General features: G+C 52.0%; 1 protein-coding gene across 4 annotated transcripts in view; it reads left to right on the forward strand.

The window, feature by feature from the left end:
* Daam2 (dishevelled associated activator of morphogenesis 2) overlaps window positions 1–13,374 on the forward strand; it is a 111,201-nt gene that overhangs the window by 75,765 nt on the left and 22,062 nt on the right. For all 4 annotated transcript variants that reach the window (XM_005389656.1, XM_005389657.1, XM_013516990.1 and 1 more), the window contains exons 6-14: window positions 84–417; window positions 1,499–1,609; window positions 2,904–3,007; window positions 4,056–4,122; window positions 5,494–5,611; window positions 7,777–7,915; window positions 10,519–10,577; window positions 10,656–10,840; window positions 11,411–11,722. In XM_005389656.1, coding sequence (XP_005389713.1) covers window positions 84–417; window positions 1,499–1,609; window positions 2,904–3,007; window positions 4,056–4,122; window positions 5,494–5,611; window positions 7,777–7,915; window positions 10,519–10,577; window positions 10,656–10,840; window positions 11,411–11,722 — 1,429 coding nt within the window. The remainder of the gene's footprint in view (window positions 1–83; window positions 418–1,498; window positions 1,610–2,903; window positions 3,008–4,055; window positions 4,123–5,493; window positions 5,612–7,776; window positions 7,916–10,518; window positions 10,578–10,655; window positions 10,841–11,410; window positions 11,723–13,374) is intronic.

Here is a 13,374-nt window from a genome sequence, read left to right on the forward strand (position 1 = left end):
ACACAGGGTAGCTAATCGCACAATGTGTAAAGAATGGAACACAAACACAGGCTACCTTTTCTGCTAATGGCTCTGGCTGGTAGATTCGTGACCCGCTTCATCGAGCTGGAGGGCTTGACCTGCCTGCTGAATTTCCTCCGGAGCATGGACCACGCCACCTGTGAGAGCCGCATCCACACCTCCCTCATCGGCTGCATCAAGGCCCTGATGAACAACTCCCAGGGGCGGGCGCACGTGCTGGCACAGCCCGAGGCCATCAGTACCATCGCCCAGAGCCTGCGCACCGAGAACACCAAGACCAAGGTGGCTGTGCTAGAGATCCTGGGTGCTGTGTGCCTCGTGCCCGGAGGCCACAAGAAGGTTCTGCAGGCCATGCTGCACTACCAGGTGTATGCGGCGGAGCGCACGCGCTTCCAGGTGGGTGTGGAGCCTGGCTGCCATGCGCTGCAGCAGAGCTGGGCAGAACCAATGCATGCTGAGGGCCTTCGGTGAGAAGGACCGTGGGAAGGGGACCCAATCTAGGCCGCACGCCTGCGGGAAGAGAGGAGGAAGAGAGGCCTGGGACCTGCGGGTTCACCTCACGAGACACTAGTGCTTAGGAGTTGTGTGTCTGGTTGGGAAATGGACTGGTCCTCCTTGCTAGGATATGGGTTCCCAGAGCCTGGAATATTGGTTTGCTTGCTTTTGCGTGGCTCTACATTTCTGAGCCCAGCGTCCAGTTCGTGGTAAGGGCTCAGTCAGGAATTGTTGGATGGAGTGTGATCCCTGGGATTAAGATTTCATATCCAAAGCCGGTGCCAGTGCCCACCACTGGGACGTTGGGGGCAGCCCTGGGACCTCCGGCTGCCTGTCCTCTTTTCTTTTCTGACCTGCTAGAAAAGCCAGTGTACAATAAATCCTGCCTGCAGTAGCTACTTCATTCGTTTACAAAGTTTATCGCCCAGAGCCTGTACCCCGAGAACACCAGGTCTTTTCTTTTTTCTGACCTGCTAGAAAAACGCCCCTGAAATAGCCAGTAATGATAAAGTGTCTTAGGCCCCCAACAGAGGAGTCCTCCGTAGATGTGAGTTGGTCCTGAAGTCTGTGGTTTATGTGCCAGGAGAGGCTGTTTGTTTATTCTGCAATCAAACACATTTGAGCACTTGCTGGGTGCAGAGTGTAGCCCCTGAGCCTTTACAGAAGATGGAAAGGGATAAAGGGTAGCTTTGGGCTGGTGGGGGGCTGGGTAGGGAGTACTCAGGGGTCCAGCCAGAGGAGTTAGAAAGCAGCACCGCCCCACAGTAGGAACATAGACAAGGCCTATGCAGGGCTGAGGCTGCCGTGTGGCAGGGCTGTGGTCGCTTCTTACAGAGGTGAGGCCCGAGAAACCTGGAGAGACACACTCGGGCAGACAGTGCACAGGGCTCCTGGGTAGTTGGAACAGCATTAGCTAAGGAGCAGAAGCTGACTTTTAGGATCCTGATCCCTGACCCTAACCCTGTTCTGCCTTCCCATCCAGACCCTGCTGAATGAGCTAGACCGAAGTTTGGGCCGGTACCGGGATGAAGTGAACCTGAAAACAGCCATCATGTCCTTTATCAATGCTGTCCTCAATGCTGGTGCTGGAGAGGTGAGGCCCCTTTCCTTGTCTTGCTGTCCCCGGACCTGGGTGTGCATGCGTGTGCGCGTGTCCTTCCTGGGTAAGTGGCAGAGAAAAGAGCCGAAGCATCTGGTTGGTGGATCGTGTCATCTTCAGATTATTTTTAGAGCCTCTTCCGTCTTTCACTTGGGCCTCGCTGTCACTAGGGTAACAGCGTGTCAGCCAGCCTGTAACCTACAATCTATCTCATGCATGGCTCTGGCTAGCTGTGTCAAGGGCAAATTCTGATTTTGTTTGCCTACAAAATTCTTCCTGCTTTACCTAAACCTGGGAGGGAGGGCTCCTGGGAGTTTCGCACAGAGACAGCATGGCAAGTTCTAACTGAAATCGAGCATTTCCTTCAGTGGTGGATGTAGATGATGAAGAAAAGTGATATTGGCAAAACCACCAGAGATCCCCAGTAAGCCTGGCTGACGGGGGTGGCAAGGGGTCATTTACGGGAGGAGAGCAAATTTTTAGCCCCTTTTTCTAGAGCTTTCTAGAAATCTGCTGCTGGGTGCTTTCTGGGTTAGCCGGGGCCAGTCCTCTAGCACTTTCTCTTGGGAGGCATGGCTTTTCCTTTGGGATCAGGATGGGATTCTTAGAGCATCAAAATAGCAACATTAGAAGAACTTGAAGAGCAGATAAATGCCCTAAACTCTGAAGCAGTCAGATGCGCCAGTCAAGGTCAACCAGAAGGACAAAGGGAAAAAGGAACAATTCCGTGATCTCTACCTTTCACTGTTCGCTGCCAGCACATGTTCTGTTTTGCACACAGTTCTGCTAACCCGCATTAGGTAAAATTGGCCAGGGGAATAAGGTGTCCTTAAGACACCGGCATCACCTTTGTCTCTGCCAACTCTTTATGGCTGACATCCATTCTAATCAGTTGGTAGTAATACGACACTAGATAATTTTTGCAACCATCACCCCCATAGGTAAGTTGGGCTGTGCCCATTTTATAAACAAGGAAACAGAGGCGTTGCAAGACCACAAAACTCAGAATTCTGAGACACAACATGCACTTAAGGCAGGACTTGCGTGACACTGAAGCTCCCACTCCATGTCACTTCACAAATCTGCTCTTTGAGTCCAGAGGTTGAGAGAACTATGGTCAAGGTTTAGAAGGATGTGAGGCAGGAGTCCTAGGGCTTGAAGCAGCTCTTCAGTGTGTTTGCTACAGGTGAGGCGGGACTCTGGCTGGGGTGGTGATGAGGGCTCCATGAGTGATTCTTGGGGACCTGAGGCTACCCACTGAGTCTGCTCCTCCCTTGCTTACTCCCAGGATAATCTGGAATTCCGGCTACATCTACGGTATGAGTTCCTGATGCTGGGAATACAGCCTGTGATTGACAAACTCCGGCAACACGAGAATGCCATCCTGGACAAGTAAGATCTTGGCCACTGGATTGGTCCCAGGGCAGATGTGTAGGGGCAACACTCAGCTCATGTGTGGGGAGGGGGGAACACCTTTGCCAAAGTTCTCTGTCACATTAGGACTGCATGCCATGCTCAGCATAGGTTCAGAATCAGCTCTGCAGGGACAGGCGTGTCCTCTGCTGACCTGCGGGTCTCAGTCCCTAGGTGATAAACAGCTGAAAGAAACAATCCTAATTCACAGCAGCACTGCCCCCTGGGGGACATGTGAAATATGTTGGGTGTTCTTCGGTTTTCAAATTGATTGCTGGGTGGGGAGATGGCGCTATGCCATGGGTGGCTGAGGATCAAGAATATTCAACACCCTGAAAGACACCTGCTTGACATGGAAACAGCCCACCCAAAATGCAAGCTGCCAAGCCCTTGCTGGTGGGAGGGCATAATTGAACTCTGCATGTCACCAGTGAGCCCCTTTGCTCTCATCTCATTAGTACAGGATGTCCCGTTCCCCGGGGTTTTCAGGGAGAAAGGATGGATCCTTTTGAGATGGAGGGAGTTGGCATGTTGTTGTGGTTAGAAAACCAGGGAGAGAGAGATTAGCTTTGAGAGCCATAGAAGGACATGGAGGGAGAGAGGTGGAGGACAGCATCTTCCCTAGGGGGTGATTATATCTTCTAGGAGACACTTGGCAGTTGCTGGAGATGTTTTGGCTGTCACATTTAGAGGAGCAGATTCTACTGACATGTAGCGGGTAGAGGCCATGCGTGTTGTTAAACATTCCACAGGGCACAGATCGCCTCCCACAGCCAAGGATAGCTGAGCCTAACAGGCCATAGTGTCAGAGCTGAGAAATGCGGACCTGTGGTGATAGAGCTCTGGGAAAGCAGGTCATGGGCTCTTACATGCAGAGGGGGTGCTGGCCTATAGACAGGTGGCTTCTTTCTGGTTTTGTCTTAGGCTCACCTGTACAAAGATTCAGATTTAGCTGGGGTGGAAAGGACTATAACCCTAAACCATGAGTGTCCTGGCAGTAATCTCTCTGTCCCCCCACCCTGCCTAGGCATTTAGACTTCTTTGAGATGGTTCGGAATGAGGATGACCTGGAGCTGGCCCGGAGGTTTGACATGGTGAGGAGCCTGTGGGGTGGGCCGATGGTACTGGGGTCCCACATAGCCCTACAGTATTGCTTCAGGTCCAGTCCTGGGGTGGATCCAGTGTCAGCGGGGGCCCTATTGCCAGGTCCTGCCTCTGGAGCCCTGGTGGTGTGCTAGCCTCGCCTGATGGGTCACACCTGATCATCGCCCTCCAGGAGACCAAACCCCCCCCCCCCAAAAGAAAGCCAGCTCTTGCACATGGTTAGTCTCCAGTGCCTTTCTTGGGCTGATTTTCCTGTGCCTTCTAGCAATTTCCTGCATCCCCTCTTTGTACCCCTAACCAGATCATACTTAGCAAAGCAGATCCTATTTTCATTTCACCTTAGCAATCCCGAGAGCACACCGCCACTGGTTAAATATTGTATTTAAAAAAATCCTCCCCAGATGAGAACCCCCTCCTGGGTGGTGCATCAAGAACCAAGCACCACCCCTGGGTCTGTGCATGGCCTGCAGTTGTCACATGACGAGTGGATCTGGGACTGGAGCTCAGGGGGTGGACCTGTGTCACAGGCCACTTGCTACTCAGAAGCATCTATGCCCCTGGTCCTTCCCCTTAGTGTGACTTAGTAGTTCTCAGCCATAGGTGCTTTACTCCCCCCATGAGGGCACATCTGCCAAAGCTGGTATCTTAGTTACATTTCTCTCATTGCTGAGACAAAATACCCAACACCCAAAATTAAGGAAGGAAAGGTTTATTAAGCTCACAGTTTGTGGAGGTTTCAGTCTGCAATCAGCTGGCTCCAAGGCAGGGTGGCACATGGCAGAGGGCAACTGCTCATGGTCACAGCAAACAGCAAAAGCAACAAGAGCCAATAAGGGAGGAGCAGGTGGGCAGGATCTTTCCCTCCCTTGTATTGTATGCAAACTACCCGCCCCAGGGGCAGGTGTAGCACTCACACCCATAATCCTAGCATTGGACTATGGATCAATCAAAAATCTAGAAGCCTGCCCCATGACTGCATGAGGATTTGAGGGGACATGCAGACACAAACCATAACAGCTGGAGACATTTTGGTTGCCACACTTGGGGAGGAGGAATGAAGGCCTGCTGCTATTGGTCTCTATAGGTAGAGGCTGCAGATGTTGGCAAAGATCTTGCAAAGCAAAGGCAACACCTGCAACGAGAGCTGTCTGGCTGAGCTGCCCAGAGTGCTGAGAATAGAAAGCCTGGTTTATGTAGTGAGACTCCCTCCCCTCTCCTTTTCTCGATCTTTCTCCTTTGAAGCCTGGCCCAGAGGCAGGGGAAGAGACACTCTCTCGGGAGAGGGGCTCAGTGATGGAGATTTTTCCTTTTCATCCTCTGATGCCTGGCCTTCCCCACTCACTGTGGCCTCTCACTCTCAGGTCCACATCGACACCAAGAGTGCCTCCCAGATGTTTGAGCTGATCCACAAGAAGCTGAAGCACACTGAGGCCTACCCCTGCCTGCTGTCTGTCCTGCACCACTGTCTGCAGATGCCCTGTGAGCACCCGCCTCCCTGCTGCCCTCGAGGGCTGAGCCTGCCTCAGGGTGGGCGGAGACAAGTCTTGGGGGACCGCTCTGGGCTGGGGAGTCTGCCTGTGTCTTGCTCTGCACTTGTCCCAGGCCCCTCCCTTTTGGGGTCAGGACACCCACTGTCACCCTGGGGAGGAGCCAGAGACTTGGTGGTGAGCAACTCCAGCATCTTCAACCAACAAGTAGTCGCTTGATCATTGAGAAATCAGCTCTGCGGTCAGCTCGTAACAGAGGAGCACTCAATACTCAGTCCTTTCTTTATATGTGGTACTGGGGATTGGACCCTGGGCCTTTGCACTGAGCTACATCCCCAGCCCTTTTTTATTTTGAGGCAGGTTCTCACTAAGTCACCCAGGCTGCACTCAACCTTGCAGTTCTTCACCTCAGCCTCCCAGAAGTCTCTTTGTTAATTTCAAAACAAGGTTTCACAGTTAAGGAAGGAGCCTGGATGTGTAATGAGCTTGCTATTTGTGTGTGTGTATGTGTGCGGGGGGTGTTTTATTAACTCTTCCATCTGGTCCTTGCTGACCCTCACCCTAATACTCCTGCATCTGTGTCTCTGTCTCTTTACAAACCCCACTAGCATCTTGGGAACAGGAGGTTAAGTTCTCTAGATGTAGGTGAGCACAGTGCTTGACTCAGTGACACATACTTGCTCCTAACTAGCCTAGAATGCAATTGGAAGTCAGCCGTCACTGCCATGTTTGGTACTTCAGTGTCTCACAAAATAGAACATGTTGAAAATTCATGTGGTCCACCCAAATGCGCAACCTGGTTGTTTGCCAAAATGATGGTGGTGTTGGTGACAGTAACTGCAGTTCACTGCATGCCACCTCTGGGGCTTGGTGGATGGAAACAGGGTCTTCTCCTGTTCTCCTCCCCTGCTGCTTGTCCGTCTCCATTCACTGTGGCCCCCCACCCCGAGGTAAGGCTCACACTGATACCAAAGTAAGGCACCATGTGAGGGTCTGCAGCGAGCCATTGTCTCTGCTTCTCACAATGACAGGAGCGGTGTACATTCTCATCTCCATCCTACAGGCTGAGCGAGTTCTTCAGCTACAGAAGGAATTGCCTTTTCTTGAGCTTTGGGTGAAACACGTTCTATCTCTGTGAGCCTTGCTATGTTTACCTGGTTGCAAAGTCCACAGACAGCTCTGCCACTTACCAATGCCTGTACTGATGGAACCGGAACCCCGAGAAAGAATTGAGATCGTGAGCTGGAACTGATAGTGAGCTATCAGTTCTCCAAAATGCAGCCCAGGAGGTCTCTGTGGAAGATTTCAGAGAAGCTGGGAGACCTCACTTCTTTTGCTTCCAGCAGTTTCTGGGCCTGATTTCCCAGCAGCAACACAAGTGGGTCCCTCCATTCTGTTCAGAAAGGAGGCTGTAAGGGCAGAGCTACTGACTTAAGGTGGAACTCTATGTCAGGTTGCCCTGGTTGAGTTCTGTTGGTGGTCAGTAGAGATGAAATCATGGGATAGGGGGCCAAGAAGGAGAAGTGGCTGCTCTTTGAGAGAGAAGTCCACATCCGGCCAGGCTGTGGTTATAGGGGATGAGGCAAAACACACAAAGCCTTTGTCTTCCTGGAGCAAGGTCATCTCCCCCAAGGAGTCTTCTTGGTTTCTATTAACTATGGCTTTAACTCCTTTTGCTACTCTCTCAGTGCACATTTATAATCGGTTCCCATTCATCTTTTCTGTAGAGCAATAACATAGATAATCCTGAAATCTTTTTTTAAAAAAATTTCCCTGGAGACTTCATTATTAGGCATGTAGTATTTTAGAACAGGTGCTTTTTATAGATAATGGGAAAAAAAATCAGTTCGTATTTCCAGGGCATATTATGCCCAGGGTCTCAACAAGGAAGAAAGGCAGCCAGGAAGCACTGGTGGAGGAAAGAAATTTGTTAAGGGGGTTGATGCATCCAGAGAAGGTCGGGCTCTGGTAGTGAAGAGATGACTGGATTTGCGAGCTTCTGTTGTTAGCGGCTACGGGGCCTCTTTTGTCAGCCTAAGAGCTTCCTGTGTGAGGGGAAGGCCGCGTCCCACCTGCACAAGCCTGAGCAGTCATTCTAGGGCAGGGCTCCTGGGGACTCCTGAGCTTAGTCTCGATATGATGCCTGTTGTCCCTCAGACAAGCGGAATGGTGGCTACTTCCAGCAGTGGCAGCTCTTGGACCGAATCCTCCAGCAGATTGTCCTCCAGGATGAGCGGGGCATGGACCCTGACCTGGCTCCATTGGAGAACTTCAACGTCAAGAACATTGTCAACATGTGAGTGGGGGCCAGCCTTTGATTCTCACCTACCTGCTACCCTGAGTCTCACTGGGGACATCTCAGCTCTCTCCGCCCAGAAGTCCCCAAATGGTCTCCAGCAGCCTTGTCCCACAGTGCAACTCTTACGCATGGAAGTGCTGCATTTCTACACTGTCCGGCATGGCAGCGAAATGTGGTGTGTGCTTAGTGTGACTGGGGAACTGAATTTTAAATTACATTTCATTTAAATTTGAGTAGCAGCATGACACCAGGTGGTGTATAGGTTATGTTCTCAGCTCTCAGTAACTCACTGCATGGGTTGGAGGGGTTTACACACATTCACACGGAGCCCTGGTCAACACTCTAGGGCACACAGGCTAACGCCAAGCCCCCAGCTTGCTTTCTGTGTGACCAAGTGCTAAGAATGGTTTTCATATTTTAAACAAACACACGCAAGAATGTATGACAGACATGGTACGTGTAACCTGAAATATCTACCTTGGTCCTCTCTACAAAATTTGCTGGCCCTTGGCACAGAGCATGGCCATTTGATCACCAGCCTGGTGGAGGAGGTAGTTAGTGCTTGCTATTGAGAGACCCCTGAATACAGAAGCACACAGAGAAGGAAATCCAAATTTATATCAGTTAATAACAAGACCTGACATTAGCATCCTGATTTTTAATCTTAAACGTTTGCTTAGCTTTTGCTGTCTGAGCTGATTGTCCGTCAGGAGGACTGGCTCTCAGTGACTCATTAGATTGCATTCCAAATCCACATAGAAAAAGAGATTTGAACTCTCCTTGTTTTTATTTGCACAGTTGGATGCTGATGTGGTATATCGGACAGTGCAATTAGTAAAGTAATCAAAAGGCAGCTTTGATTTTTTTTGTTGTTGTTGTGGTTTGCTTGTTTTTGGCACCAGGAATCGAACTCAGGACCTTGCACTTGCCAGGTAGGCACTGGGCAACTGAGCTATATATCCATGGCCCAGCTTTGATTTTACACTATGTAGAGAGAAGCTTTTCCAGCTATCAGAGGCTGACAACTCCTCAGATCCGATGCAGGTTTTTTTTCCTCTAGGGCAAGAATTTCAGCGATCACTTTAAGCTTCTTTGACCAGGATGTCAGGATGCAGGTGTAAGTCAGCATTCAAGGCTTGACTTGGCCTCACCTCTCTCCTCCACTGGCTGGAGCCAGGGGGTTAGAACCAGAAGGGCACTCATGTGTGTGTGTGTGTGTGTGTGTGTGTGTGTGTGTGTGTGTGTTTGGGTTGGCTTCTTTTCTCTATTCTAGTTCCCTTCTACCTTCATCTGTCTTCCGGCTGCCTTTCTACTGGCAAACCAGGTTTGGGCCTCTTCCAGAGGTAGACTAGGGCCAGGAAGGGCAGAGGAAAAGGTCAGAATTGATCAGGAAATGGAGCAAGCAGGTTCCTGCTCTCTGGGTCCCACACATGGGTAGACATCGCTGTGCTCTTGGGATCTTTACAAATTCTTTGCTGGGTGCTAGCTCACGGAGTTTCCCACACTGGCTGGCTGCTGCCTGCCCTGCCAATGGACTACCTGGTTCCCTGGTAGTCCATTGCACACCCACCCACAGTGCTCATGGTCCTAGTTTTCTCCCAGGTGGACCCTGTGAAGGACTTCCCATTGCTTCACCCCATGTCTGCCGTGAGGCTGGCATCACACTTGTGGGCAACTCGTGCATGCCCGCTCATGCCTGCAAACCAGCAGTGTGGCATGTCCCACACAGCAGTGCTGTCCTTGTCTGTCCTTCACCCTCTGGATTTTCCAGGCCCAGAGGGGGACCCTAATCTACCTCCTTCCTCCCAGAGTTAGGCAACTTGGTCAAAACTCTGGGAAGGATCAGATAAAAATAAAGCCCTTCCCTGCATGATGGTGAAGGATGTAGCTCCCTTTAGGGCAATGGCTCCCTCCAAAGAAATCTCAGCACGGAATCCTCCCCTCTTTATGTGCTTGATTTGGTTGAAGCCAAAAGTCACGGGTCCAACCTATCATATTTATAAAAGATGATCCTTAGGAATCTCACTTTGGGATTTTACCCTTGGTATATAACCTGGTGTCTGGGTGTAACTTCTCAGTACAAGAGTCTGACATGCATGAGGCCCCCTCATCCCCCTCCTGGTGTGCTATTGAAACTGCTAGGGCAGTTTCTCTGGCTCTTACACACTGGTTGTTGGAAGCCCAGGCTGTGGTAGGGCTGATATTTTTCTCTCCCAGATGCATGGATCTGTTTTCACAAAGGGGCACAAGCATTTGTACAACTAAGGGAAACCCGAGATTCATTAGTAGTTCTGCCGTTAATTAGCCTCATCCCCATGTGGTCCCTGAGCCTCAGTAGCTTCAACTGTAGCACCAGTGGGTTGGATCAGGGTGACTCAGGGTTCTTCCACTCTCATGGTCCAAGGGGACATATAATAAGAACTGGGCAGGAATGAGACCTGGAGAGACACCTGAGATGTCAGAATGCTGGCCTCCTGGGCAGGGCTGCACAGATCGGGGACCATGGCCCAAACCTGGCAGGGAGAGCTGTCTTCCCGAAGTGGTCAACCAGATGGCCGACAGCCACGTTGCCCATTGCCCTTCCCATCTTCTGCCCCCAGGCTTATCAATGAGAACGAGGTCAAACAGTGGCGAGAGCAGGCAGAGAAATTCCGCAAAGGTGAGCAGCCCCGCCCAACGTGTGTGCACCCCGCACCTTCCCTGAAAGGGCACCCAGGGTCACCTTCTGTCCTCCCAGAGCACTTGGAGCTTGTGAGCCGGCTGGAGAGGAAGGAGCGGGAATGTGAGACGAAGACCATGGAGAAGGAAGAGATGATGCGGACGCTGAACAAGATGAAGGACAAGCTGGCCCGAGAGTCCCAGGAGCTGCGCCAGGCTAGGGGACAAGTGGCTGAGCTGGTGGCCCAACTCAGTGAACTCTCAGTATGTGAACCCCCCACCCCACGTAGCTCAGCAGAGGCCTGGGCTGCAGAACAGGGTGGGGGAGCCGCGGTGGGGTAGAGCCAAGGGCCCTGTGGTGAAGGAGAAGAGGAGCTGGGCTCTCAGGCCAGGCCCCAAGGGACTGTTGAGGCTGTCTGGGTAGCACCTTTGTGTCAGTTAGGAAAAGTAGCGCCCTCCCTCCAGTGACACTGTCCTGGAAAGCAGGCCTGGGACAGCGGAGTGCAGGTGGGGCTCCTGCCCCCTCACCTTCTTCAGCTTGTGCCTTCGGTAGCCTGTGCAACTATGTGTGCCCCTCCTGCTAGTGCACAGGGACGACGGGGACTCTGACTGTCCCATGTCTGCTTGTGTTTGTGTCTGTCTGTGGCTCTGTGTCTTACTGTGCATGGGGGGTGGATATTTGGTTTGCAGAGAGAAGGGTGGGTGTGGGAGGTGGGCGGATGATGAGGGCTCTTGTGGAGCTGGAGGAGAAAAAGAAAGGAGAGGAATGAGGCTGGGGGAATGGCTGCCTCCCTGCTGACGGCTTTGTCTTTCTGATTCTCTCTCTCCCGGCAGACAGGCCCTGTGTCTGCCCCACCTCCCCCTGGAGGCCCGCTTCCCTCCTCCTCCACCTCCTCCTCCTTGGTGACAACCAATGACCTGCCTCCACCGCCTCCCCCTCTCCCCTTCGCCTGCTGCTCCCCGCCGCCCCCACCACCCCTTCCGCCTGGTGGGCCTCCCACTCCCCCAGGCGCCCCGCCTTGCTTCGGCCTCAGCCCACCCCTGCCTCAGGACCCTTTCCCCAGCAGCGACAACCCACTCAGGAAAAAGCGCATCCCACAGCCTTCCCACCCACTGAAGTCCTTCAACTGGGTCAAGCTGAATGAGGTAAGTGACCAGGATGGGGCGGGACAGGAGCACAGGGATTGCCACCCACTGGGTGAGGGGCAGTGGTCTCCTCCCTGTGCTGGCCTGGGTGGGGTGGCAAGGGCAGTCACAGGGGGCCTCAGAGATAGGTTTGCTGCCCACCTGAGAGCATCCACACCCAGAAAGCCACTTGGCACATGGTGGCGATGCTCCTGTTGATGGAGCCATCTGCAAGTGCCACTTGTATGTGCTGGGGGTGGGTGGAGTGGTGGATGTCAGAGCCTGGGGCAAGGTGTGCCGCTATACACCAGCCGGGGCTGTGCACCCCAGCACTGCTGAACAAAGCAAGGCAGGCTGGGCTAGAGTTTCAAGGACAGGTATGACGAGGGACAGAGCGGACAATTCAGGCAAAGAGCGTGGGCTGGGGTCCACATCATGGCGAAGACCAGGGCATGTGTACAAGAGACTAAGCGTTTGGCAAGGTGCAGCCATGTGGCATCCTTATGTGTGTGTGTGGGGTGGCTGCACACAATGGCCTGAGTCCCATCTTTTGGCTTCCTGGCATGGAGTGAAGGTTGATGGTCTTGAGCTGAACATATAATACAATGTAGGTACCAGCATTTCCCTTATTGGTATTTTAACTTACCATTTAACTCACCATTTTTTTTTACCAGCTAACAGCAAACTGAAGTTTAATAATTAAATAAGCAAACATACATATCCATCTAATAATAATAAACGGTTATCTTCACAGGCACACACACCTATAGGTCAGTCGAAATACTATTCTCAGTAATTGCTGTGTTTTTTTGCCCAAGTTGCATGACCTTCTCACATGTGGCCTGGAGCATGTAAACCCTGGTACACGTGGGTTCTGATACAACTGGCCATGTGTCGGGCACAGGAGCTGGGCTTAGCCCCGCACTACTCCTTCCCCTACACGGCCTTCCTTTATTACCTATATGGTCTGTGTTCAAGCACCAGCAAGCGGCTCAGCAAAGATTACACTGAAAATCCTAGTAATGTTAAAGGTTTATGATGCTGTGGGGCTGTATTACTAGAGGCCTGGGGCCACATGCAGCTCTAGGCTAACAGAGAGAGGCCTCCATGAGTATGATGCAGATAGTCGCCAGACCCAGCCTCACAGGAGTGAGCTGGTTCCTGTCTCGGACTCTTGTGAGCGTAGAGAAGCCGCGGGACGGCTGCTACGTGAACATCCTGGACAAAGTCTTATCCCTGCTTCTCTATGGTGCTAGTTCCTACGTACAGGACTCTAGATCCTCTTTGTCCTTGTGGAGAACACATCCATTGTAATGGAGTTTCATTTGACCTGGCCCATACCCACACTCGAGTTACAGCCTTGCAGAACTAAGGTTCATGGATGCACTTGGACCCTGTTATATGGGCCCATTGGACTCACTCGTGGGGAATTTATACCTTGTGGGTGGGTTTCAGTGAGCTGGGGGAAGAGGTGGTAGGTAGATCAGGGAGGGATTGCTGAGCGGCTGGTCAGCTGTGTGCTAGATGCCACCCCCTGGTGGTGGGCCATGGAGGTCAGTTCTGGGAAGTTGTGCGGGAATACAATAAAGGTAGGAGACGCTGCCGTGCTGGGAGAGCTTTGAATAGGGCACATTAGGAGGTGTAGTCAGGAAACACCTAGAGATCCAGGTCAG

Source organism: Chinchilla lanigera, unplaced genomic scaffold (assembly GCF_000276665.1).
Source record: "Chinchilla lanigera isolate Chin_1 unplaced genomic scaffold, ChiLan1.0 scaffold00036, whole genome shotgun sequence".
NCBI lineage: Eukaryota > Metazoa > Chordata > Mammalia > Rodentia > Chinchillidae > Chinchilla > Chinchilla lanigera.